This window comes from Pseudorca crassidens, chromosome 2 (genome assembly GCF_039906515.1).
Source record: "Pseudorca crassidens isolate mPseCra1 chromosome 2, mPseCra1.hap1, whole genome shotgun sequence".
NCBI classification, from domain to species: Eukaryota; Metazoa; Chordata; class Mammalia; order Artiodactyla; family Delphinidae; genus Pseudorca; species Pseudorca crassidens.
Genome location: NC_090297.1, coordinates 151,697,975 through 151,723,695, shown reverse-complemented (window position 1 = coordinate 151,723,695; position 25,721 = coordinate 151,697,975). Strand labels below are relative to the sequence as shown.

At 54.6% G+C, this 25,721-nt stretch overlaps 1 protein-coding gene across 19 annotated transcripts in view; it reads right to left on the bottom strand.

Annotated features, from left to right (window-relative positions):
• Positions 1-25,721, bottom strand: part of PLEKHA6 (pleckstrin homology domain containing A6) — a 137,694-nt gene that overhangs the window by 10,377 nt on the left and 101,596 nt on the right. For 8 of the 19 annotated variants that reach the window (XM_067729315.1, XM_067729316.1, XM_067729320.1 and 5 more), the window contains 19 exons: positions 24,513-24,613; positions 20,729-20,931; positions 18,747-19,229; positions 17,060-17,576; positions 16,493-16,579; positions 15,394-15,447; positions 11,570-11,650; positions 10,590-10,658; positions 9,281-9,361; positions 8,843-8,992; positions 7,961-8,056; positions 6,486-6,597; positions 5,784-5,923; positions 4,692-4,841; positions 3,260-3,389; positions 2,954-3,060; positions 1,918-2,094; positions 727-894; positions 516-649 (listed from right to left, as the gene is read on the bottom strand). In XM_067729315.1, the coding sequence (XP_067585416.1) occupies positions 516-649; positions 727-894; positions 1,918-2,094; positions 2,954-3,060; positions 3,260-3,389; positions 4,692-4,841; positions 5,784-5,923; positions 6,486-6,597; positions 7,961-8,056; positions 8,843-8,992; positions 9,281-9,361; positions 10,590-10,658; positions 11,570-11,650; positions 15,394-15,447; positions 16,493-16,579; positions 17,060-17,576; positions 18,747-19,229; positions 20,729-20,931; positions 24,513-24,613 (3,040 nt within the window). Of the gene's footprint in view, positions 1-515; positions 650-726; positions 895-1,917; positions 2,095-2,953; positions 3,061-3,259; positions 3,390-4,691; positions 4,842-5,783; positions 5,924-6,485; positions 6,598-7,960; positions 8,057-8,842; positions 8,993-9,280; positions 9,362-10,589; positions 10,659-11,569; positions 11,651-15,393; positions 15,448-16,492; positions 16,580-17,059; positions 17,577-18,746; positions 19,230-20,728; positions 20,932-21,333; positions 24,238-24,512; positions 24,614-25,721 lie in introns of those variants that run through there. The other 11 variants (XM_067729317.1, XM_067729319.1, XM_067729334.1 and 8 more) reach the window with 11 other exon arrangements.

Here is a 25,721-nt window from a genome sequence, read left to right as displayed (position 1 = left end):
GGCACAGACACACAGAGATGGAGGGGGGACAGGATGGTCCGAATGGCTTGGGGGGCCTGCAGACGGAGGTTGGCAGGGATCCAGGGGCCTGTGAACGTGCAGGCTCCGGTTCCCAGCAAGCCTGTCCCCTGGGGTGAGTGGGACCCTAGCGAAACGCGTGTTGGGACCCCTACCTGCACCATTTAGAAATGAACTAGAAGGGTCAAGTGAATATTTAGGGCAGGCTTGACAGGGAAAACAAGTCACCGGAGGGCGACCCATCAGTTTGTCTTGATGACAGCGCGTGCACGAGCCCAGTAGGTCTTTCTGGCACCGATGGCAGCGTCACCAACCCTGCCACGTGCCTGGGCCCGGTCCGCTGCCTGGAACCACTGCTTCCATTTGCTCTCTGCTGGGGAGCCTCAGGAACCCCAACCGCATGAGTCCGGGCACTGGATTCAGTGGCACTAGTGCCCCAGGTGCCCTAGGCGCCAGGGTGGGTAGAGGAAGTGGAGGTTCACCCCAAGGCCTGTTACCTGGACTTGGCAATGAGCGTCTTGATCCTCTCCACCTTCTTCTGCTTCTCCTTCAACTCCTCTGGGCTCAGGGGAGTGTCAGGCTCCAGGTCAATGTACCGCTCAGGGATGAGGACTTTGTCTGGGGTGGAGAGCTGTGGAGGGACCGAGGTCACCGCCTCTATTCCTTCCTGGGGTTCCCCCCGCCCGGCCCCTCCTGGACTCTGCTCACCTCCTTACTGATATCCACATCATAGTGCTGGGGCTCGAGCTCCATTCTGCGGAGCCGGGCAATCTCCTCCCGTGGTGTCTCGTAGGCCTGCCCACCAGGCTCCTCTGCCCGCAGAGCTGCCTCCAGGTTGGAGATGTCCACCTCATGGATGCTGCGGTGACGGCGCACCTAGGCGGCAGCACTGTCGTGACCACGCGGGGCCTCTGTCCCACTGCCAGCGGCACCTCCACTGCTACCCACGCCTCCAGGCAGCCCTAATCATGCCCGTGTCCTCACTATCCCTGCCTAACATGCCTGACCTGGCCACGCCCCACTGCTGAGCTATCCTTCCATGCTGCTTGTCCAAAGCCTGCTCGCCTACAAGGGCCCCAAGGTGAAATCTCATCCCTGCCTTCTGTCCCCATCCTGCTGTACCTGTGTTCACATCTGGTGCCATATATAATATTTTGGGCAACTGAATCGGTGTGTCTTATATTGATCTCTAATTTTTTCATATGCTAGAAGTTCTAGTCCACCAATTAGAATGTAAACTGTTTGAGGGCAGGACTCATGGGCCATAATTTTTCTTGTATTTCTGAAATTTAATGGAAAGAAAAATTAGGCCAATAGTTTGGGCTACTCCCAGCTCTGCACTTAATAGTTGTGTGGCCCAGAGATCCCTTAATTTCTCATGACTTTTTTTCCCTATCTCTAAAACCGGGGTAATACTTCCTAATCCAGCATCCTTGAAATGACTAAATGAAATAACATGAAAGGGATCGTGACTTGTACTGTGCCATGTGATGTTGAGCTATGATTACCTTCAGTAACCCCCAGCCCAATGTTAAGCACATAGGAAATGCTCTAGAAACAAGTGACGGCTACTTCTAGGTTGCAGGTTTTGTACTAACCTCTCTTAACTGAATTTTGTATAATTCATTTCAGCCAAAATAGTCAAGGCATTCCTTTTTCGTGAGTTATTTTTCTTTAAACACACAAAAAAGGAAACACTTGTTGGAGTATCTCCTCTGCCCAGTGGGGGACAAGCGTCCCCCAGGTCTCCCAGGCGCCCAGCTTGGGTCCTTCCTGGTCTCTCCCTGACTAAAACCTCCTCCCTCCCTACAACCCCTCCAGGCCAGGCTGGTGGGGACCTGGGCGTGGGCAGTGTTGGCAGATGCCAGGCCATGCCTGTGGGGGCTGGGAGGACGTTACCACTTTGTAGGCGGGCCGGGCACTGGGGTCGGGGGCCGGGCTGGCCGGGAGTTGCAGGCTCCTCCGCTTATCCTTCATAGAGCCGCTCTGGTGCCGCCGCATACGGTCAATCTGCTCCTCCACGCTCATCTTGACCTTGCCCTCGCCAGGGAACACAGCACTCTTGGGGCGCTCCTGCTGTAGTGGGAGAACGGGGCTCTGACTGGTGCCTCACCCCCCCCAACCCAGATTTTTCATCTGCCCTAATCCCTTAAAATTTCCCTTCTCTGGGAAGCCTGCCTGTAATGGGTTGAAGAGTGGACCCCAAAAGATATATCCAAGTCCTAACCACAGTACCTGTGAATGTGACCTTATTTGGAAATAGGGTCTTTGCAGATGTAGTCAAGTTAAGGAGCTCAAGATGAGATCATCTTCAATTAGGGTGAGCCCTAAACCGAATAATGGGTGTCCTTATAAGAAACAGAAAAAAAGAAGACACGTAGAGTAGAAGGTGATGTGAAGGTGGAGACAGCAGTTGGGGGGGGTGTGGGTGCGTCTACAAGCCAAAGATTGCCAGCAACAGCCAGAGCCAGGAGAGAGGCATGGAATGAGTCTCCCTCAAGCCTCCAGAAGGAACCGACCCTGCGGACACCTTGATTCTGGACTGCTGGCCTCCGCAACGGTGAGGGAATAAGCTTCTATTGTCTTAAGTCACCAAGTTTGTTTTGTTAACTTCCTAGCAACCCCAGGAAACTAACACGGTGCCTCTGGTCAGCACATTTGACTCTGACCACTGACTTTTGAGTTTGTATTTCATCACTGGCACATTACAATAATTTTGTTAAATATTCTTATATCTTTATTATGTATAGCTTCCTTGTCCCGTGACGTCTCCCTGAAGGAGAACTCCGCTTGCCTTCTTTCTTCTTGTTCTACCTTCCTCCTCTAGTCCTGGGTTTCTTGAACAGTGACAGGTAGGTGGACACACAGAGGCCCCTGGGCTCCCAGCCCCGCTCAGGCCTGCACGGGCTCTCGGGGCCTGCGGGCGCGCACTCACCCGGGAGGAGAGCCCATTGGCGAGCCCGCTGGCACTCCTCTTCACCACCCCCGACGGGGTCACTCCTTCATCAGCGGGTGACTTTGTCCGAGGGGGCACAATGCCAACTGCAGGGAGACACAGTAGCCAGTGGGTCCCATAAAAAGGGACACAGGGCAGCCTGCTTCTCAGAGAGGCTCAGTCCTGCCCTCCATGGAGGTGAGAGGCCCAGGTGGGGAAGCACCTCCTTGGATGTGAGCGAGCACCTGTCTGGGCTCTTCTCTGACCCTTAGCCTCACTTCCAGGGGAGGATGGAACAGGAAGTACCTTTGTTGAGAGCTGCCTGCTTCTCTGCTTCCACCTCTTGCCTGGTGGGCACAAGGCTGATGTCTCTAGTGGTGTCCAGGGGTGAGGTCTGGTGGGGGTCTTTCTTGCTTTGCTCATAGCTTGCCATGGGCTAGGGAGAAGGGATGAGAAGATGGATGGATGGTGCTAGAGTGACCACCGAGAATTGGGTCCCTGGTGGTGTTTCTTTGTTTTGCAGTGGTGGGAGTGCAAACCTTTGAAAAAACATGGGGCAGGGAAACTGTGTGTGCCAGCTGGGAAGTGGGCAAGGATACACTGGAGCCTCCCACCCATGCCACCTTAAGACTGGCCAATGTGTGGTCCTCTTGGGGAATGAGGGCTCAGGGCCTCCAAGAGGGCCTCCGTTGAGGCCCATCAGAGAGATCCCTCAGCCCAACCAGTCCTCCTGGCAAACACGAAAAGCACAGACTTGCTGTGAGCCAGAGGAGGAATGGTTGCAGGAGGGGGCTACAAGGCCAAGGCTATCTGTGGATTCTGTTGGGATCCCACCCAAGACTTGAGCACAAGAAAAAGATGAGCTTTGTGGGAAGGAACAGGGCATTTGGGTTGTGGTATCACAGAATCATGTGACTAGAAAGGGACCTCAGACATCATCTGAGCCATCCCCTCCCACGGGGATGAAGAATTAAGTCTCAGTGAGGGGAGTACAGAGAGACTAGACCAGAGGTCACAAACTCCAGCTCTGGCCCAACTACAGAGCATGGGTAAGTCCTATCACCTTTCTTTGTCCGTAAAACCGAGGCAATGATACCTGCTCTGCCCACCTCACTAGGCAGACCCTCAAGGGTTGTGCATCTTACCAGTAAGTAGCTGAGCCTATTTGAGGAGTCTTTCTACTCACCATGCAACCTCTTCCAAGCCTAACTGCATGTTTCTCCTGGACCTTGCCTAGGGATCCAGGTGAGAGAAGGAGCCAGAACAGGGGAGAAAAGGGTCTGTATCCTTACACTTCAGGGGCTGATGAGAGTCAGAGGACACAGACAAGGCAGAGACACAGGCAAGGGGAGAGGGAGAGCATGGGAGGATTGGGGTCTGAGGTGCACAACGGCAGGAAGGAACTGGAATGGCACCAGTGGGGGTTGGGGGGCTGTCACTGGATTTCCATCGTCTGGTCATGCTGGTAGGGAGGGGGGCATAACCCACCACCTACAGCCACGGGCTGCCACGGGGTAGGGCAGCAACTCATGTTTTCATTGTCCACAGGAAGCAAAAAGGGGAAAGAGGACCAGTATGAGGGTCTCACCCATCCCTTTGCTTATCCCAGAGTCTGACAGAGGACCAGTAGAAGCTGAGCTGTGGCAAAATTAATACTGGGATGGGAACAATGACTTGGTCTCCTGCCGGGCCCCGCTCCCTCCGTCCCTGCCCTCCAGGACCCAAGGGTGTTGGGTACCTGACCCCTGGCTGTCTCGCCACTGCGGTGCCAGGAAGGGGAGTTGGGGTATGGCCAGAGGCGGCTCTCACTAGGGAGTGGAGGCACGGTGGGAGGAGACTCCAGGGGGACGTAGGCTTTGGGGAGGGGAGGCCGCGGGGGGCCAGGCTCCTGAGGCAGAGAGAAGCCAGAGCATTAGGAGGAACAAGAGCAGCCACTGTGAGAGCAGAAGAAAAGAGCATTAGCAGAGGCGGACGACAACACTGCTGGAGCCTGGGGTGGGGCCCTGGACCACCAAACTCCCACCCGTCGCCTGGATGGAGTGCCACCTCCAGAGCTAACCCTGCCTGGCCTACAAGGCCCTCCTCTACTGAGCCCCCGCCTGTGCACTGGTCCCCCATTTTCTCTGAAGCTCTCTCCTCATTGTCTCCCCATCACATTGGGCACACCCCTCCCCTGTACCTTTGCTTCCGCCAGCTCTCCAGCCTGTAATGCCTTTCCCTTGTTCCTCTACCTGTCCCAATGCTTCATGGCCTAGTTTAAGTTCCACCCTCTCTTTGGAACATCAGAACATTTACAGTCTGAGCCACGTGGCTCAGTATTGAGACATATGCCACCACGTTCCAGAGGAGGGCTGTTCACTGTGAATGGGTCTTGGTCCCCATTGGACGCTGGGTGGGTGAAGGCCCTCAGGCATCTTCCTGAGAGGGTCTCATACCGTCCCTTGCCCAGAGCAGAGCCTCCGAAAACACCTGCTGATTGGCTGACTAGGCAAATGCCCCCCACACCAACCCTCAGCCCTCTCACCCGCAGAACAATCCTAGAGTTAAATTCCTATTAAGTGTTTGGGGTCTCTGTTAACCATCCTGGTGCTCAGGAAGACCTCCCTGAAAGGCAACTAAAGATGACAGTTGGAGATGAGAACAAGTAAAGGAGAAGTCTGGAGGGAGGGTCACCAAACTGGGTGTGAGAATGACTACCTTAGACAGAGATGAAGCACTACGACTGGAGGCCTCTGGGGAAGAGATGGGCACAGAACTTGTATAATTTCAGGCAAATGGGGACCTAGTCCTCCCTCCCCCACCCACCTTCTTCTCCGTGATCTCAGCTTACCTCATTGGACCCGGGCTTAGTGGGGGACCCCTGAGAGCCAGACACCAATGAAAAAGGGCTCAGGGGGCTGGTGAGGCTGGTGGAGCTGAGAGGGCTGGCGGGGCTGTTGGAGCTGTAGGTGCCTGAGGGGCCAAGTCCTCCTTTGGGGAAACAGAAGAGGAGAGAGATGAGGGAAGGGGTAGGGGTGTGGCCTGGAGTGTGGCTGGGCTCTGTAGGTGGAGAAGGCAGGGGAGGATTTAGGGTCTCAGGGCCACCTGGGCCTGCTGAAGGGACTTATAACGGGTCGGCTCACAGGTTGGCTGTTGAGAAGCGAGCTGGGCAGGAAAAGATAATGGATGGAAATGACACCACTACCTCAAAGGTGTCACAGAAAGCCAGCCCAAGGTCCCTGGGCTGAAGGAAGACACTAAGGTAATGGTCTCAGATCACCAGTGGGCCCATGGGCTTAGGGGCTGGGAAGGCGCAGGTGCTCTTTGACCTGTTCTGGGGAGGGATCTAGAGGCAACAGCATCTCTGATTGGTCTATCTGGTCTATTCTGGGCAGAGGGAATTTCTGGAGCCCTGAGAAGGCCCTGACTGGCTCTGAGCACAGTGTGAAGGCCTGGAGAGGTATGAGTTGGCAGGTGTGGGATGGAGACCAGAGACACTGGAGGTGTTTCTGGTGAGGCCAGGAGCCAGGAGGCTGGTGGAGAGAGCGCCTACCTCTGTGCTTGGCTGTGTCTGTGCCCCGGGATGGGTTATTCTTCCTCAGCCCCTCCATCACATCCTGGATCCTCCAGATCTCCTTCTGGATTTGTCGGTTGAGCACCTCATTCTGGAACAGCCAGAGAGCAGGTCAAAGGAGGTGGCTACCAAGGAGTGTCCCGGCGGGAGCTTTCCCGTGCTCATGTACACACGCACATCCCTCTAGCACACTCATCTTTCTCATGGGCAGCCTTTGCCTCTTCGGCTTCCGGAATTGCGGGAGGAGAGGGCTCTGTCATCACAGCAAAGAGCACTTTTAGGTGAACGTGTGGCCTCAGAACGAAGAGAGTGAGAACCTGTCCCTCTGATTCCGCCCCCCACCCAGGGGAGCTCAGGGTGGTCTTGGAGTGAACACCCCTCTAGGTGGACACTTGATGGTGGCCTGTTTTCCAGGGCCAAGAGCTTCTGGTTTACTGTCTTGTTTCACATACTGTGGGACTGTTTGATATGCATGAATTCTACTCAATTACAGTGTCTACTCTTTGAAAAATAATAGCTACCTTTTATTTAACATTCCCCGCCCCGCTGCCCTCCACCCCACCCTGCCCGCCTATACCAGGCACTGTGCTGAGTGCTTTGCACACATGAACTCACTGCGGCTGCACAACACCTCTACGAGGCAAGGACAGCGGTTGTCTCCACTTCAGAGGCTCACGCCCAACACCATCTGTTAGTAAGCAGTGTGGCCACCATCTGGATCTGGTCTCGAGCTGGTGCCCTCGACCATGACGCTATCCTACCTCCCAAAATGTTTGCGGTGAAAGTGAGGCTTGCCCACAGAACATCGTGGCATTTGGGGCCTCTGGTCCAGGGGCTAACCTAACCTAACAAGCTGCAAGGTTGGGTGGTAAGTTTTGTTACCAGGAGGGAAACAGGAGGAAAATGGGGGAAACCAGGGTGTTAACTGCATCAGAGAGACAGGGCTTGCAAAGCGAGCTAGAGAAGGGGCAGAGCCTGGGAAGAGAAAAGACAGAGGAAGGAAAAGAAGAAGAATGCCCCAGGAACGTCCATCCTCCTGCCTCCAAGCAGAGTGTTTTTGACCCATCCCAGAAAGAAAGGCCTCTTTCCCACCTAAAAATTCCCCGGTGGATGGCTCCCACACTGCGTACTCTTCTGATGTCATGAGAGAGATTTGTATTTATCATGATCTTGTTTACATTCGTATATCTGTTAAAGTCTCCCATGCTTCAACTTTTATTCTTCCCCCATGATTTGATGGAACTAAAGAACGATCCCACATTATCTTCACCCTGAAACTCAGAGTCTGTTTTAAGAGGCCCTGAACCTTGTCTTTCATCTGAGGACCAACTCCTGGTCATAAGTCTCTGAAATTTCTAAAGCAAGAAAGGAAGCCACCGTGGTCTCTTTCGGCCAAAATGACAAAGGAGGGCCTGAAGCACACAGCAGCCCCGCCTGCCTGTGGGCCTCTTCACCTGAAAGTCCAAGCTGAGCTGCTCCCAGAGCTCGTCGTGCAGGGCAGAGACCTCTGCCTCCAGGCCCTCGTACTCCACGGTGCTGTTCGACAGGGCCTGCAAGGGGAGGGCTTACTGAGAAGCTGCAATTGCCAATCCGCCCCTCCTCGTCCTGCCTCAGGGCCTGGGGCCCGGGTACCAGAGGGACGGGAGAGGGCCCTGGGCTGAGACATTCTGATGACAGCCAAACACTGGCCTTTTAGGAGGTGCAACAGCCCAGCCTACTGCATGCCCAAACAGAGAGAAAATGGAATCCTCTCTGGATGGCAGGCAGGCCCAAAGGGGCTAATCTCACTCTCACACCCCTCCTGTTCTCCCCAGATTGGGTGATAGAGAATAGAGGGCAAAAAAGGAAAGACCTGGGGGTGCCTGTTCTCTGGAGGTTAGAGACCTTCCTCCCTCTGGGCCACAATTTCCTGGGGCTTTTGCTGCTGCTCTGTGTGTCAGAGGCTCTGCCCTGTGCCTGCTGGGAAGTAACCAGGGTGGCGTGTTGCCGGTATCCTGGTTCTCCAGGGGAGTGGAAAAGGTGGGCAGCAAAGCTGTTAGAGCAGCCAAGGAAATAAGTGGCCCTCAACTTCACTTTGTCCTGAATGAATCCTGGTGCAGATACGGCTTGTGGGAAACAAGCCAGTCTCCCTGGTGGAGACTCAATGGGATGAGCGGGCTGGCACATTTGCTGCCTCTTTGTAAGGCAGTGTTAAGGTCTTTGTTTATCCCTCTCGCAGACAGCACCCTGCTCTCGCCGTCAGAGGAGAACAGGAATTAGAGGAGCACAGCTGGGAGGGTGGCTCCCCCTTGCAGGTGCTGGCCAGGGTGGGAGCGCACACCCAGCTCCCAGGTTACCGTGGTTGCCTGAGACAGCTCCACCCGGATGTGGATGAGCTGGTTCTGCAGCGACTCCTTCTTGTGTAGCAGCTTCTCTGGGTAGGCAGGCTGGTTTCCAAACATCTCCAGTTCCTGATGGGTCCCCATCAAGGCACTTTCCAGGCTCTCCTGAAGAAAGGCAGGGGAATGGCTATGAGCGGCCTTCATAGCTCCTCTCCTGGGCTTTCAGCAGCAGAGGCCTGAGCCCTAGGGGTTCAACCAGGCAGCTTAGTGGAGGTTTCCCTCACACTGGCTGAGGTCCCCAGAAGAGCTTCAGCAGGTCTGATTAAGGGCAGGACAGAAATTTAAGGAGGGGCAAATCTTCATCAGCTTAGTCAGGATGGAGATAGCAATCTACACCTTCTCTGGGCCAGCCCCCCCCGTCTGCCCCACTCAGGGCCACCCCATGGCTCTCACCTTCTCAGCTCGGAGCTGCTGCACCAGCCGTTCCTGCTCCCTCACCACCTTGTTCTGCTCACACAACTTGCCCAGCAGCTTCTGGGGGCCCCAAGGGGGAAGGGAGGGAGAAAGAAGGGAGTGAAGAACACGGTTTGATGGGGACCTGGGAATTGGGTTGGCAGGGCCTGGCCTCTGGATACCACCTCCTCTTCCCTGCCAAGGAACCCTGGGCCTTCACCTTGACCTTGGAGGCTCCTGGGAACAGGAAGATGGTCTTCACCTCGGGGGACTCTCCAAAGACCCATTGGGAGAGGAGACAAATTTATTCTCTGAGGAAACGAGTCAGCTTGAGAGGGGAGAGGGCTGAGAGCCAAACGTTAAGCTTCTGCACTCCCATCCTCTTGGGGTTCCCATTCACAAGAGGTTCAGGAGATAACACGGCCTCGCCTCCTGGGCCTCCAGGTGTGTATGAATCAGAGGCACAGGCCGGTTTCTGAACAACAGTCTTAGCAAAACCGCTGAACAATGTAAACTGGTTCCCTAGTCCCACAGGACCCTGATCTCCCCTCCTCCTTCCAGAGCCTCAGGATGGCTGACGGTGGCTCCCTCTGAGGTCTGGTCCTTGCCTGTACAGAGCGTCTCCCCTGCCTGCCGGGCAGATCTGCTACCTAGGCAAGGCAGGTTAGGCCAAACTTGTCTTCTGGGAAGACCTGTGCTTTCCTGCGTCCACACCTTTATCCATGCCACTCCTCAAATACCCGCTTGGCTACTTTCTAGTGGGCCAAATCTTGTCCTCTGGGCCCTTTATTTCAAGGCCCGGCTCACGTGCCACCTGTTTTGTCCCCGGCCTCCAGCAGCCCACGCGGTCCCCCTACCCCGCACTCCTGCAGACCCTGTTACAGTCCGCTCAGCACATGAATCCTGTGCTGCCGCCTGCTGCTCCCTGGGCCTCCCACTGCCCAGAAGCTCCCTGAGGGTGGAGCCAGGCCTCATTCTTCTTTCCAGGCACCTGGGGACTACATGCTCTACCTCCTAACGAAGTCTGTGCTCCTGAAATAAGCACAAGCCAGCGCTGTAGATAAGAGGGCCTCGAACTCAGTGGAGAAACACACACAGCCATGGTGGGAGGTAGGGGTGAGTGGTAAGAACAAGAGGAGGCCCAGGCAGAATGTTGTCTTTGCGGTGAGAGAGGACAGGAATGAAATGTATGAAGGGCCACAGGAGATGAGAGATGGACGGAGGAGAAGCCCCCACGGAGGAGCGTGAGGATGAGAAGGGCAGCGGGAGGGGCTGGAGTGGACAGAGGCAGCGGGAGAGTTGTTCTTACATCTGTGTCTTGCTCGTTTAGCTTGTAGGTGTGGAGGCTGTCCCGGAACACTTCTGGGTATGGAGGGACCTGCAGGAACAGGAGGCCGGTTACCACAGCAGAGGGCAGCCCGGGCAGGGCACGCAGGGACGGGAGCGCTGACAGTCTCGCTCCGTTCCTGCCACCGACCACAGTCCCATCGCCTCAGGCAGCATCTGTTCTGGGGACCTGGGCTGAGCTATAGTGCTCTGCCCTCTGGCCGGAAAGCGTGGGACAGCCCGGCCTAAGCTCCGCCCCAACCGTCCTGGGCTGATTCTGGAGGTAGAGATGCTGCTCACTCGTGCTCTGTATCTCCTCTCCGCTAAGGTCTAAAATCTACTGCCAAGAGGGGCTCCAGGGCTGTGTAGCTCCCAAATGGCTTACTGGTAACAACCATGAGAACAAGAGTTAAGTCCTGGCTGTTCTGATAAGGATAAGACCTGGGAGAACAGAATGAGCATTGGAAGAATCTGAGAACGACCACCCTACTAGATGGAACGCCAGCCCCAGGGCTTGTGCCTCAACCAGAAGTGCCTCTGAGTCCAGCAAAGGCGCCTGCCCTTGGTGACACATGCAGCAATGAGAGCACACTCTACACAACTCTGTCGCTGGACGGTTCCATATCACACCCGTCGTGTCCTTCACCCCAACAACTGTTAAGAAGACCCAAACATGAAAGAGAAGTCCTGAACGCTAAAAAGCAGCCTGTGATCCCTGCATGGCGTGAGATGTCAGTGCGGGCTATTTCGATGGCCTGGGAAACGGGCCTGGGTTCACCCATGAACGTGAAGAATGGGGGAGACACAGTGAAAAGAAAGGAGGGAGGCCAGGCTGAGCCTGGGAGATGAGGCCTGGCAGGTGAGCAGGCGGAGTGGACTCATCCCTGATGGGTGGACGCGACCATGCACAAGCAGCTGAAAAATGGTGTTGACAGGGACCATGCTGCCAGGCAGAGGTCTTACTTGCATGAAGAGTTGGGCCCTGGGGGAGGAGTTCTCCACCATGCGGTTCACCATACTGATGAGAGTCTCACTCTCACTCATCTGCAGCAGAGGAAGGAACAGACGATTCAAACTCAGACCCACAGAGAGATGTCTCCCCACGCCCGCCTGTGCTTGCTTTCCAGGAAACAGGAAAGGACAGCTCCTCCTGAGGCCTCCAGCATCCTCTGCCTGGCCTTGCCCATCACTCACCCCTCGTGAACTCCATCTCAGGACCCGCACTGAAGTTGCCCTTGAGGAAAGCCCACAGAAGGGACTTGGGAGGCCACCGTGCCCTCGCTTGTGGCTCTGAAGAGGCCCCAGCCCAGTGACACCTCCCCAGGGCGCCTGAGTGTGGTGGGTCTCATCCCATTGGGCCGGCTCTCATTTCTCACACTGGTTTGGTCAAAGACCACACAGGCAGTTGGAAAGTCCGATCTCCCAAAATCTGAACTAAATGAAACAACGTTAAAGAAAATGTGACCCGGCTCTTTGGATGGGCCGTCACATTGGGAAGGCACAGGTCTCTCTTCCCAAACCCTGCCCACCTCTGCTCTAGAGTAGAAAGTATTGCTAAACACGGTTTCCAGAGCTGGGCTGGTAGCATCCATGCCAATCTGGGATGGCGCCAGGGAGCAAACAAGGAGGCCAAAGCAAGTAAGCCACGTTAAAGGGACCCAGAGATTGGAACACTGCTCTCCCAACACGTTATCCTTATGCTTCAAGGATCATCAGGAACATGGAGGGGGAAAGACTATTTGCCAGATGAAAACGAAAGAGAGAGAGGAAGGGTGAGGGAGAGGGACAGGGAGGGAGGGAGGACGAGCCAACCAAATCAACCAGGAATGCCATCATTTCCCCCACTGGTTCCAGTGTGACAGCGTCAAATGTAAACATATTAGGGAGTGTCCTTGGCCATGTCCCTTTAACTCAATGGATCTCCAGGAGAAGGCAGCAGAAGACAGAGGGGAGTTGTGCAGGAAAAGCTTCTTGGGGAGGGGCAGTGAGTAAGGGACGGGACGGAGCCACCTTAGGGCAGATCTTCTCAGGTCACAGTTCAGGGAACCCCCACGTTTTTTGCCCTTGTCTTCCCAATCTTTGTTGGACCCACACCTATTTCCCTCTTGCCCTGTTTAGGCGGCAGCCCCAAAGCAGCCTTGCTTCTGCGCGCTGTACAAGACAGGGCGAGGGGCACCCCTCCACCCCCATTCACAGGCTCTAGAGCATTTTAAAGGGCTTTCCTAGGATCTGATTTTGCTACTTCTTTAGCCCAGTTGGGAATTTTTTCTATGATATAAAGTGTGATTTAAAAGGCTTTTAAAAGAGCAATTGTAATATGAGGTTGAGTCTTTGCAAAATGGTTAAAAGTCAACAGTGTATCAACCACATTTTCTGTAAGGATCTGAACTCAAGTCAGTGCTTATCTTCTTAGAGCCTGTGCACGCGCATGTGCGTGCGTGCGTGTGTGTGTGTGGATGAGATTGTGTTTGTTGTGTATGGGGTGTGCCAGTGTGGTGTATGTGTGATTGTATGTGGTATGTGTATGTTTATGTTGGCTGCCTGTGTGTCATACCTGTGTGTCCTGTGTGTGGTGTTTATGTGTATGTGTGGAGGACAAGGCAGATCTACCAACACATCAGGCTTTGAGAGGGCAAGGGAGGCCCAGGCTCTTCTTGGTCACCCACAGATCTCATTCCTTCCCCAACCAGTAGATCTAAAACAATAGAGGAAGCAGGGGTCTTCTCACCCTGGCCTGCCCCCACACATGCTATGGCTTTCAGGATCGTTCAGCCCATGTGGGCCTTGCCTCTAGGAGGATTCCTGTGTGCCACCTTCTGTCTCTCCGAAACGTTAGAGAAATTTCGTGAGAAAGCACCTAACCCAGCACCTTATACACAGCACTGGGGTCAAGAGTGGTCAATTAATATTTTTGAGTTTTGGAAGAAAAAGAACAATAAAATAATCATAGTAGCAATCACTAGCCCTCATCAATGCCTGCCAAAGTGCTCTCATATACATTCTCACTCGACTCTCCCAATAACTCTGTGAGGTAGAAAGGGCAGGTCCTACAACGTCCGTCTCATGATTGAGAAAACAAAGACCCAGAGAGACCAAGGTTTAAAAAAAAAATCCCTGTAAATGGCACAGCTGGAACTAGAGTGCAGTGTCTGACTATGTTCTGGACTCTTCTTATCATACAAGACTGCCTTTTAAGAGTATTATCGTTTATCTAGGAAGAGGTCCTCTGAAAGGTTATTTCTGAAGCCCCCAGCCCCTCTGTGAGGGAAGAAGCCCCCAGGAAGGGGCCCTGCCATCTGCACTGAATGCTTGGAAAGCCAGCAGTGTGGATGGGCTGCGGGGAGGAGGGCCTGCCGGGAGTCATCCCCACACGGACTAGAATGCTTACGGTGTCAACACCACATGCTCCTTCTGGGACTAAGATGCAATGTTCTTGAGGGCCAGGAGCCATCACTGCTGATTAAAATGTGTATATCATGCTTCCCAGTACCCAAGGGCTCCCATGAGGAGGACCTCACTGAGACACGGAGACCCTGTGAGGTAACGGTCACATGGCTTGTGACTAGAACCACCAGCATTTGCGGCCACGTCCTCTGATACCAAGTTTATGGTTCTCTCTACAATGTTAAGAGCACAAAATCATCCTGATGAGGTTCAACCCCAGCTTCTTCACATGTTAGATGTTTCCTCAGCTGTAAACCGAGTCAAAAGCTCAGAGTCATATCCAAGCTCTGTTGTTCACTGGTTGTGTGTCCTTGGCGTGTTATTTGATCTCTCTGGGCTTTAGTTTCATCATATCCCCTACGAAACGGGGATAATAACAATACCTACCTTGCAGAGTTGTTATAAGGGTTAGGATCTGTGAAATGCTTAGAATGGTGCAGGGCATGGAGGAAGCATCCCATTACGGTAAGTGTTGCCACTATTATTATTATTATTACTAACATTATTCTTTCCACCACCCCAGGCCGCCTCCACCTGGATCTGGTACACATCCAGGTCCCCCATGATTTGTAGCACAGATCTGAATATGAGTATGTGCTCATATAAACTGCCCAGCATATTGACCCCTGGCCTGTCTAAACCCAGTATCACAGCCTCCTTAGTCTCAAAAGGCAAGGTAGCCAAAGGTGAGAGCCAGGCAGCCGATTGCTTTCATCACATGGGGACACTCATTGCCTCTTCAGGGTGCTCATCTGTAACACTGGATTGATGACACTCTCTCTGCCTACAGCACTGAGTTCTCAGGAAAACATGAGCCGTGCATACAAAAGAACTTTGCAGAGGAACTAACATATATACCGAATTACCATAATTTAAAAAATCAGTGGAGGGCAGGTCTGTGGTCCTTCGCTTACAAAATGTGGAGTTTAACCACAACCTGTGGAATAGGATAGGCTAATTTCCCAGATTCAGGCTGAACTAAATCCTTAGCCTCTTAGGCCCCAGCACAGAGCTCCTCCCTGTCTCTGCAACTCTATCCAGCAAAAATGCAAATTCCCGTCTGCCCCCTGGGGGCAGTTCCATCTGGGTCGAACAAATAGGCGGTGACATTAATTATTCATGTGGTAATTTACAATTCTCCTTTCCCCAGGAAACTCCCAGCTGCCCTAAAGGGCTTTGCAGAGAAGGGGTGTGAAGGTGCAAACCAAAATATAAGCCACTTTGTTGTGTCCCGGTTTTTGCCAACAAAGGTTGTCAAATGGATGGGGGATGAGAAGGCGGGGAGGAGCAGGGAGACGTGAAGGGAGGGCAGGGGGATGGTAAGGGGCACCAGCTCTGCCTACCTGCTGATCCAAATACTCTAGGTTTCTTTGCAACTGAAGGTCTAAAAGTTCATCCTACCCGGAGCCCGAGGCCCAACGGCAACACAAACAAACAGGAACAGGACAAAAGAAAACAATAAAAAGGAAGCAAAGCAGTTAAGAGTTAGCTGGGCAGCGACAAACAGAGGCCTCTCTGGCCTTGAGGAGTCTAGGGAAGGGAGGGGGGAAGGGTGCGGGCAGCCACAGAGGTTGTCTGCTGGACAAGCCCAGCGAGAGAAGCGACACACTCCGAGGCTCCTGGGTCGGCCTGGCCCTGCCCTGGGAGAGGGAAGCACCACTGAAGCCATCTAGTCAGCACTTCCTGGAGCTTTTTCTGAGTTTTCTGGAAAATCCACTGTTTCCAGATGGGTGCATTTGCTGTGTGTCTTGGCTATAGAGTTTGGACACCGGCAGAGAAGACTCAGAGAGAGGGGCCAGTGACAGGCCGTTGGAGACAAGGATTCTGCCTGTTGGTTCCAGTGGTTTTCCCCAGCTCCCCAGGCTGAGCATCTGCATCGAGTTCTCCAGGCGGAGACCAAAATCCTCAGGAGAACAAATTCCCGGAAGAGACACAAGTAGAAAGGGGAGTGAAAGTAGGAGGAGACACAGTATGGAAAATCTTTTCTTCCTCAATCCGGCTTCTAGTCTCTTTCCCCCAAAGTGACATTCCAGGCAAGGACAAGCTTGAAGCAAGTACGCTTAGGGGTAAGAAGACTAGAAGATCATGCCTGCTTTGGGAGCTCTAGCTTAACTTTTCTTCCCAGCCCATAGCCTAAGCACCCTGTCCAGGCCCCTCTGCATGCTGGAGAGGAGTTGTTCTGAGACTGAGAGAATGGGGACATTTCACGCTTCCAGATCTTGTCCCTGCTCCTCTGCCCTGTGTCACAGAGGAGGAGGGGTAACTGACACCACTCTCTATATTGGTGTTAGAGTCCAGGCCAGAGGGAGGAGGTATCCAGAGGCTGTTAAAGACCAGACGGGCCAGGCACTGGGCACAGAGCATCCCTGCGTCTGCCCTAGGTTGGCCCCGCCCTGGGAGGAGGGGTCCTGAGGGGAAGTGGAGTGGGAGGAGAGGACGTACCATCTTATCGTGGACCGTGGGGGATGGTGGGTAGTTGTAGGGGAACAGTCCTGCAGGGACTGGCCGCCTGTCTCCCAGGTAATCATACTGGAAGAGAAAGGGGATTGGAGAGGTGAGGGGGTCCGGCTGGGATATGGACTTCCCCACCAACTGAAGTTCAAGGTTAGGGATGTTTGTAACCTGTCCCGGAGCAGATTTCAAACTAAAATGGACAGCCTTTAACCATTGCAATATCCTTGCAGTGATCTGTCCAGGTCCTCAAGATTTGAAAAGATAGAACCCTCTCTGTCCTCTTATATAGAATTAGGGCTCCTGGTACAGTCTGGGGATGGGCACAGAGAGCAGTGTTTCTACTCAGGGGCAAGGCAAATCCCCCAAGGCAGCTCTCCTGTGGACAGAATCGCAGGGCCAGTGGCTTCCCCTGGGCAGCATCCCTGGTCCTGCTGACACAGCCCAGTGACCCCATGTCCCCAGATGCCCTTGCATCCCCACCTCTTCTCAGCAGATCGTCTTAGGCTTCTGGGGGATCTCAGGGGCTGAGGAAGGAGGGGAAGGCTGGTGGCTCACCTTGGGGGAGCTGATGGATCGCCTCATCACATAGGCAGCAGGGTCAGCATAGATGTCCTCACTGCGAGGTGGCAGCCGCTCGAAACGGGCACTGGGTGAGCGGATGGGGGAGAAAATGCGGGCGCGGCTGTAGGACCCATGGCTTGGCGAGCGGGGCACAGAGTGGGAACGGGGCTGCAAGGACAGGCGTCGCAGGGAGCCGGAGGCGGCATCCAGTTCATCATAATAGACAGGTTGCCGGGAGGGGCTGGGGATCCAGGTGGTACCATCCTGCCGCCCATAGCCGGCAGGCTCCTTCCACGCACGCAGCTGGAAGGCGGGGCCGCCTCCATTCCGGAAGGAGTGCCGCTTGTCCTCCAGGGCCCAGGGTGGGCTGATCCGATCGTAGGCCGGCATGGAGCAGATGCTATCCGGCCGCACGCCTGGCGGGTAGTACTGGTAATCATCAGGGTACTGGGAGGAGTAGGGGCTGTAATACTCAGGGACCCTACGGGATACAGGGTAGAACCTAGAGGGACTGAGACAGAGAGGACTTTGTAAGGAAGCCAGACAAAATGGGCACGCCCCCAGCCACCTGCCCGTGCCCCAGCCCCTCCTCCTTGTCCTCCAGCCTAGAGTGGGGTCTGACGAGGTGAATGGTGCCCTAGGCTGACCTTGCGAGCATACGGGGGCGCCCACTGCCCAGGCACGGAGGCTTGTTTCCAGAAGTGCAAGGAAAGACCTGTCCTCAAAGCTCTCCCCCTCAACCAGTTCCCTGAGGCCAGAAATTTCACCATTCAGAGCTTCCATCTTTGTCTCTTTGTCTCCCTGGGGAGAAACTTTAAGCCTTATTAGCCATCTCTATCTCAGCATGAACCAATTTATCAGATTCTTTCCAGAGAGGCTGAGAGCAGAGAGAACACTAGAGTGTACCAGGCACCTGGAGGGGGACAACGGAGGAGGGACAAAGGGATGCCTTCGCTGATTTTATGATCCTGTCAAGGAGCCAACCAGTCCGTTCCTGGGACTCAACCCTAGTGAGGCGCTCTCCCCAGGGCAGGGCAGACCACCACAGTGAGCTGCCCTCCCAGACCCCCAGGGAAGGAGTGGCAGCCCCCCTTGCCCTGATGAACACAATCAGGTCCAATAAATGTCTTCAAATATTTGAGAGCCAGTCACTGGATAAAGAAGTAAATCGGTCTATTGGGAAGAACTAGGGCCAATGAGTGGCAATGGTTTTCTTTTTAAAAAACTGCTTATAAATAATGGCTTGCAAACAGTTAGAGCTTCAAAGACGCAGTGAGCTGCCTTGGCAGTTAGTGAGTCTCGCGTTGGTAGAGACACTGGACGCTGTGCAAGGGTGGGAAGCACGGACGGACGTCTGGCTGGACAGCTTTAAAGGGCCCTCGCTGCGACTGCCTGCATGCTTCAGGCCGCCCAGCGTCCTGTGGGAGGCACTGGGTGCTCTGTCCCTTCCTCTGAAGTAGGCAGAGACAGCAAGAATCAGGGGCAGGGGGCAAACTCTACAGAGGGAACCATGGGGTTAGTAAGCATCTGGGCAAGCAGGGAATCCTGGGGTTTTCTTGGTTTCCCAATTCAGCCTGGCTTCCAGAAGGTTTCCAACAGAGGGTGCCTCCCTGTCACTCCCCCAGCCCCAGCCCCCAGCCGGAACGCCATCCCCACTCCACCCCACCCCACCAGGCCTCACCTCCGAAGATCTTCAGGAGGGGGCACCCCTCGGCGCAGGTTCACCCACTGCTGAAGCTGGTTCATGGAGCTCTTGCGCTGGGCGATTTTGTCGGGGTTGGCACGTGGGGGGAAGCTCCGCCGTTGCCCCCCACTTTCTGAGTCCTGAGGTGGGAAAGCTGTGCTCCCCGGCCGGCTCGGGGAGCTATACTGCCAGCCGTTGGGCTGGGTGGGCCGCTCCCCACCTCCTGGGACCCTTGGGCCCTCAGGGTAAGGGCTGCCCGGGTCTGAGGCTGGTTCTGGTCCAGCGTGGACACCATTGGCTTTCACCAGAGGCTCGCTCTTGACGTCAGGCCTCTCAGGCCTCCTCTCCACCTTCTCGCAGCCTCGGCCATCACCCTCTCCTCGAGTCTTGGCCTCTGGTTCAGGCTTGGGAAGGCTGTTTTGGGGGGGTTGGTGGTGGTGTTTGCTGGGTGGGATGTTCTCAGAGTCTGGCTTCTCGTGGCTGTGGGATGCCAAGGGAGATGTTGTAAGGGACTCCAGCCCAGCGTGGAGTTCAGGTGGGGGGAAACTGGGAAGAAGAGGAGTGGAGAAGGATGGACAGGAAGGCAGTGATGGAAACAGGGTTCAATGAATTCCAGTTCTGTTCCCTAAATCCTACCATTTTATAGACTTGCTCCAGCCTGGGCAATTATAAAGCGTAATCCAAGCTTGCCTGTGCACATGTGCTCGTCTTGCCCTGCTGGTCTCCTCCTCGTGTGTCACCCTCCGCTCCCTTCTGCTGAAACTCCTTGAGTCCAGCCTCCTAGCTATGGCCGAGACTAACCTCACCCAGACTAGGTGTCTCCTGTAGTCTGTTCCTGATCCAGCCCCCGTCACTTGGTGTGCACTACACACTACGCATAATCGGAACCATCCTTGGTGTCTCAGCTACAGAGGTTTGTGACAGGTCAGCCCTCTCTCCTTTAGAAAGTTACTTAACTTCCACGAGTCTTGGGCTCCTCGTTGGCAGGCTGGGTAGGACTGTGTGAGATCAAACATGGCAGGCGCACCAGGGGCTGAAGCCGTTGCCTCCAACTTCACAGGCATAGAGAGAAGCTAGTTCCCCTCCCGAACAAGCATCTTCTAGGACTTTCTATGAGAGTATAAGCTCCATGAGGTAGGAGCTTGTCAGACTTTTCCTACCTTGTTTTCCTAGCACCCTACACACATTTCTATCTACAGTAAATATTTACGAAAAGAAGGAGTGAAGTTCTGGAATTCCACCCCTTGGTCAAAGCAAAGATGGAATCTCATGACAATGTTTTCGCTACACCTTCCCCAATTCAACATAGTCAAGCATCCTTGTTGAGACACTGCTTGGTAAACGTTTTCAAGACAGGTACACGGACTTGGAGTCTATACTGTAAAACTTCCTTCTGCTGGATCCCTGCTAACATCTAACTTAAGACTCAATGCCCAGTTCAAGTACAGACAGGTGCTGAGACTGCGGGCGACGACGGGGTGAAGTGACAGGAGCGTCGCGTGCTGAGTGCTCGCTGCATGTCAGTCATTTTACCCATACTACTGAGTCCTCACAACAGCCCTATGAGGTAGGATTATAATTATCGTCTCTGAGGGTCAGGGGTTAAGTAACTTACACTCAGGTCACACAGTGGGCAAGTGTTCAAGTTGGGATTCAAACCTGAGTCCCACAAAGGCTGTATGCATAACAAAACGAGTGAATGACCCTGGTCTTTGGCTCCTGGCCAGGCCCGCATGGAACCTGGCTTCTCTCTTGGCCTCCACCAGCTCAGAGGAGGAGCTGCCCAGGGGAAAAGAGACTACAGGCTCCGAATTCACTTAGCCAGCCTCCCTGCTGGGAGGCAAGGAGTTGGTTCACATGTTCTCAGAGGTTCAAGTCCACGTGCTGGGCTCAGCAAGGGCACAGAGATGGGCACCTCTTCACTCCTCCTCTCTCTCTAATAGCAGTCCTCACACCTATGCCCGGTCCCCGGCACTCACTTGTGACGTGCAGCTTGGGGCGCTGACTTCTGGGCTGGGGGGATCTGTACTCGGGCAGCCTCCCCCATGGCCTGGATCCAGGCCTCCTGCTCCTCGGGGCTCTCGGCACTGAAGAAGTAGGTGCGGACCCCGGCGTGCTCAGCCTGTGGGGAGAGGCAGTGCGTGGAACTGTCCCCAGCCTCGTCCACCCAGCACACAGTCACCTGTGGGGAGAATACACCCATGCCCACAGGGCAGGTGGTCAGGCAGGTCATTCCCCTGACCTGCAGCTCTTCGCCCCATACGGAGCTCGGGGCAATGTGAGGAGGCCCCCAGCTGGCACCCACGTATCTGCCTCGACTAGCTCTCTGGACACCACTAGGCAGCCCAACAGGCAGGTAAGCTGACCTGCCCCACCTGAGGGACAATTACCTTGCCCGCTCTCCCATCAAATTCCATGCTTGCTTTGAAGGGCAGTTACCCCGTGCCCGGGAGAGATGCCCCCCTACCCCAACCACATGCCAGTCTCGGCCCCAGCTCAGCCTCTGAGAAGCTGGCACTCTCTTCCGCGCAGCGGGACAGCGCGGGCACACGGGGGGCATGCACAGACGGTCAGAGCACGCTACCTAGTTGGCGGCTGCAAGCAGGCGCAGCAGGCGGTAACCCAGAAGCGAGCTCCTGTCCAGAGGAGGGGTCCTCACGCGGCCAGAAGGAGGAGAAGCAGAGAACAGGTCAACCGAACACCAGAAGGAGAGACAGGAGACGTGACAGGAATGTCGAGGAACAGAGGGAAGTGGGGAGCTATTCAGACTAGCCCCTTCTACTCAGTGTCACCACTGGGACCACGGCACCCAGCAAGGCTCAGGTCAGCCCACCAGGAGTGGGGGTGGACAGCGTGCACCCGGCAAACCTGGGTTGCTCGAGGAGAGAAGGCAGGGCAGGCAGCCCAGTGCTAATCCTAGCTCTGTTCCCGACCAGCCCTGCAACCGTAAACAACTCGAGATTCTGCTCTGGCCTTAACTGATGCATCTGTTTGATGCGGAGGGTCCAAGAGGAAAAGACGCTCCAGTGCTCGATTCTTTCTGGGGTCTCAGAACACTTCCTAGGTGAGACCAATCTCCCAGAAAAAGCAGCTAGCCTTGTTCATCCCATTCAACATGAGAGATCCCAAAGTGTTTAAGAGTCTCAGATGTGAACTTCACTTTGGCCTATGACCCCTTGGGTGCTAAATCCTGGGTCTCTGGGGGTTGGAAGGAGAGAAGACAGGGCTCCTCTGACCAAGCCCCAGGGTTCTCCTAAGCAACAGTGTCAAATCCACACCCTTCGAGTGCTTTCCCAGCCGGACCTTCACTTTTCCTCAGCACCTTCCCCAGCACGTGTCTTTGCACAGGAGCCATTACCCAGTGAGGGGGCATCCTACTTCTCTAAGGACAGAGATGGGCCTCCTTCCTCTGGATCCGGCCAGTCCCCACCCTCCAGCAGGGCTGCCCAGCAGGTAGGCAGAGACAGGGAGGTGCTGACGAAAAGCCAGTGAAGTTTTAAAGAGGGATCTGGGGGTCGAAACTGCACAGGGAAATGGAGAGCAGGGGCCCAGGCAAGCCCTCTGGGGTGGAGAACACAGGGTTATTGTAGAGGGGAGAGACACCCAGGTGGGACGAGTGGGTGTGTCCAGGGCTGGTAGGAGTGGCAGCAAATAATTACTTTGCTAAGCATCCCGTGAGCATCCTGTGTGTGCAGAGCTCTGCTCTGGGCACCAGTCACAGGGAAAGCAAAGACATGCTCTCAGCACTCGAAGAGCTCACGGTCAAGCTGGAGGACAAAACATACCCATGGGGAAACAAGGAGAGAGCAAAGGCACGGGAACAACAGCTGTGACAGGAGAAGGCAGAGGGCCTGGGAAAAGACAGGGTGATTGATGGGGAGCCAGGAGGGGGCACCAGCCTGGAAGCATGAAAGGGGACCAGAGAATTGAGGGAGGTGCCCCCATGGACGAACCCACAGAGCCCCCACGGGGCTGTGCAGGGACAGAGGAAGGCCATTCAGCAGCAGGCTGGGTGGGAACAGTGCTGGCTCATTACTGGCCATCTGAGGGTTTCGCTTGGTGGCCGCAGCAGGACAAGCCTCCCATCTGTCTCATCTCCCCTCCCTTCCCTGGGGAAAGGCCACTGAATAGCCACAATCCGAACCTTTTGTGGGCCACTGAGCACAGCCCTCCGAGTTGGGTTTTAAAGAGGCAGTGCACTCCTCAGGGGAAAGGGAAGGAGAGGGGCTGATGGGCACAGAGATCTGGGGTTTATGGAGGGGTGTGTCAGTCACCGGGACGTTGTTCTAACGGGGCTGCCGGCAGAGCTCCCGAGCTGGAGTGTGTGTGTGTGTGTGTGTGCGCGCGCACGCACGCAGGTCTGGAGGGGAAGGGTAAGACAGGCTGTCTGACTGTGTGGGGGTGTGTGCGTGTCTGTGTAGAGCAGGCCTGTTTGTTGTTGGTTAAATAGCCTGTTCCTATTTCCCCAGCTAAAATCCGGCTCCCTGGAGCCACTGTTTTATTGATTATTCATTCTGCAGACAGGACCCTTGGAGGCTCGAAACTAGTTATGTGCCTAAGAAGTCCCTCTTTGTTCCCCGGAGCAGCATTATGTGTCTGCCCACCTCTCTGTGGCCAGGTGACCAGAGCTGAAGGACAGAAAGGGCAGAGTCTCTGGGGCCCCAGGAACTCAGATGCTGCCCTCGAGTAGTAACCTGTGGGTTTTCAGGGTCTTGGACAGCAATTCTCAACTGGGGGGGAGAGGGCTTTGTACTAAGAAGATGCATGGTTGAGATCATAATTTTATATTTGGAAAATGAAAAAGAACCTATGATCTTTGCATCACAAAATACAAAAAGGGCATGGAATTTTCATTGTTTTTAATGGGCCGTGAATTTTTAAATGTGGAAAAACACTGGCCTAGGATGAGACAGCTGCAGTCCCGTCTTCGATGGGTAGATCCCCCAGGGGTTCCGAGCAGTGGCGCTGAGCACTGCAGGTGAGGCCATCTCCCTGGGCCCTTATTCCCTCAAACTGTGTCTCTGTGAGGTTTGTAGCTTTCAATTATAATGAAATTCAATTCCTAACTTTCTGCAAAGATTTTTTTTTTTTTTAAATTAGAGCAGGTTGTTTATGGAAACTAAAAAACACAGGCGTACAAAACCCATTTTACAAGGTGGCAAAAATACTAGGGTGCTGGCCCATGACAAGGGCTGGAGAGGGGACAGGGTGCAGGCAGCAGGGCTGAAGGGCAAAGGGATAAGAAGGAAAGTGGGGACAAATGACAAACTGAGGGCCCTTGCATGGGCCGGTGCGAACGCGCCGTACACTGAATAGTAGTGAACAACTTACATCTGAGACCCTTTGAGTAAGTTTGACTGGGGGTCTAGTTCCCTGGGCCCAAAGTGGGGAGGAAGACTTTCCAGAATGGATCTTAGAAACCCACCCGGCCACAGTTCCTGCCTCTGCTGTGAGGGATTTCCTAGGTGCCAGGCCACCGGGCAGAGGGTCCATGGCCTCAGCACATAACTAATTCTCCCCCAGGAAAGACTGTGGTACCACTGAAGCTCATCTCTACAGGCCCACCCTGGGGAGAGAAGAGGAAGGGGTCCCGGCACAGCCTCACAACAGCCTGCACTGAGCCCAGGGACCGCTGCCTGCTCCCCCCAGTACTACCACTTGGGGTTCCTGAGGAGGTGGCTCTTGATCCTGTTTCATTCTTATATGCTCTAGAAGAGCCGGCCTCCCGCCCCTACCTGACCTGGGAGAGGAAGGCCAACTGACCTTAAAGGTATGTTTTCGGCTGATGTTGTCTGAGGGCTGCACCGCAGCCACCCGGAAGCTCAGGAGGGGGATGCTGCCCAGGACGCTCTCCTCCTTCTCGTCTGTCAAAGGAAATAGAGGCACCAGTGAGATAGATGTGTGCGGGGGGGAGGGGAGGGGAGTGTGTCAGCCCTATTAGGATAAATACCAGCAAATATCTGTTACTCGTCTACTATTCGTCAGGCACTCGGGGCCACCACACAACCACACAGGGCGTGCTCTGCACAGCGAGAGGCACACTCCCTGGAGCTGGGGAGCGTGGCAGTCCTACAGGCACTGTTCTGGACTTGGGGACTGTAGAGGTGAATGCGAGTAGTAGTGCCCACCCTTGGGGAGCTCACATTCCAGTATGGAAGCAAACAAGCACAGAAGAGCCAACATTTTGGAGCGCTTGCTATATGTCAGGCACTGTTCTAAGTTAAAGGCTTAATGGATTTAACCTGCCCAACAATCCTATGAATGGGTGCTCATGACCTCCATTTTATAGGTAAGGAGACTGAGACACAGAACGATTAAATAACTTGTCCAAGGTTACTTAAGGAGAAAGTGCTGGATTAGTCTTTAACCCAAGAAGTCTGACTTTCGAGCGCTAGCATTCTTAACCTCCCTCCCATCCACAGCGCCTCTCCAAACAAGGTGATCCCAACAGCGACACAGGGAACAGGATATAAGGGGATGGGGCACGGTAGAGGGGACGCTCGCATCTTCGGCTCGGGCCCTTCTGGGCAATTGTCTCTAAGGTTCTCCTAGGCACCTGGCAGCTTGCTTTGTCTTCTGACTAGACCCCTCCCCTTTACAGTCCCCATGTCTGCACAGAAGACACGGCCCTGCATGGCCCCCCGCCCTCTGATCCCCAGAAGCAGGTGAGCAATCAGGCTGCTGCATAATTCATCCCGAATCTCCAAAGGAGCCTGAGGGATTAGCTGGTCAGGCCCCCAGCTATCAGCAGGAGACCGAAAGGGTAGGGGTGCCGTGTGGGAACCACGAGGTTGGGGCTAACGATGAGGCCATGGCAAGACCCTCCCCACTTCCCTGGCATAGCTCTTTATTCCTGGGTCTAGAGACCCTGTAAAACCCTCAGCTAGGGTTCCGAAGAAATCTCACAGGGCTTACAGACTCCACGAGCTCCCCTTCTCCCCTTACTCGTCACTTGCACAAGGTCCAGTTTCC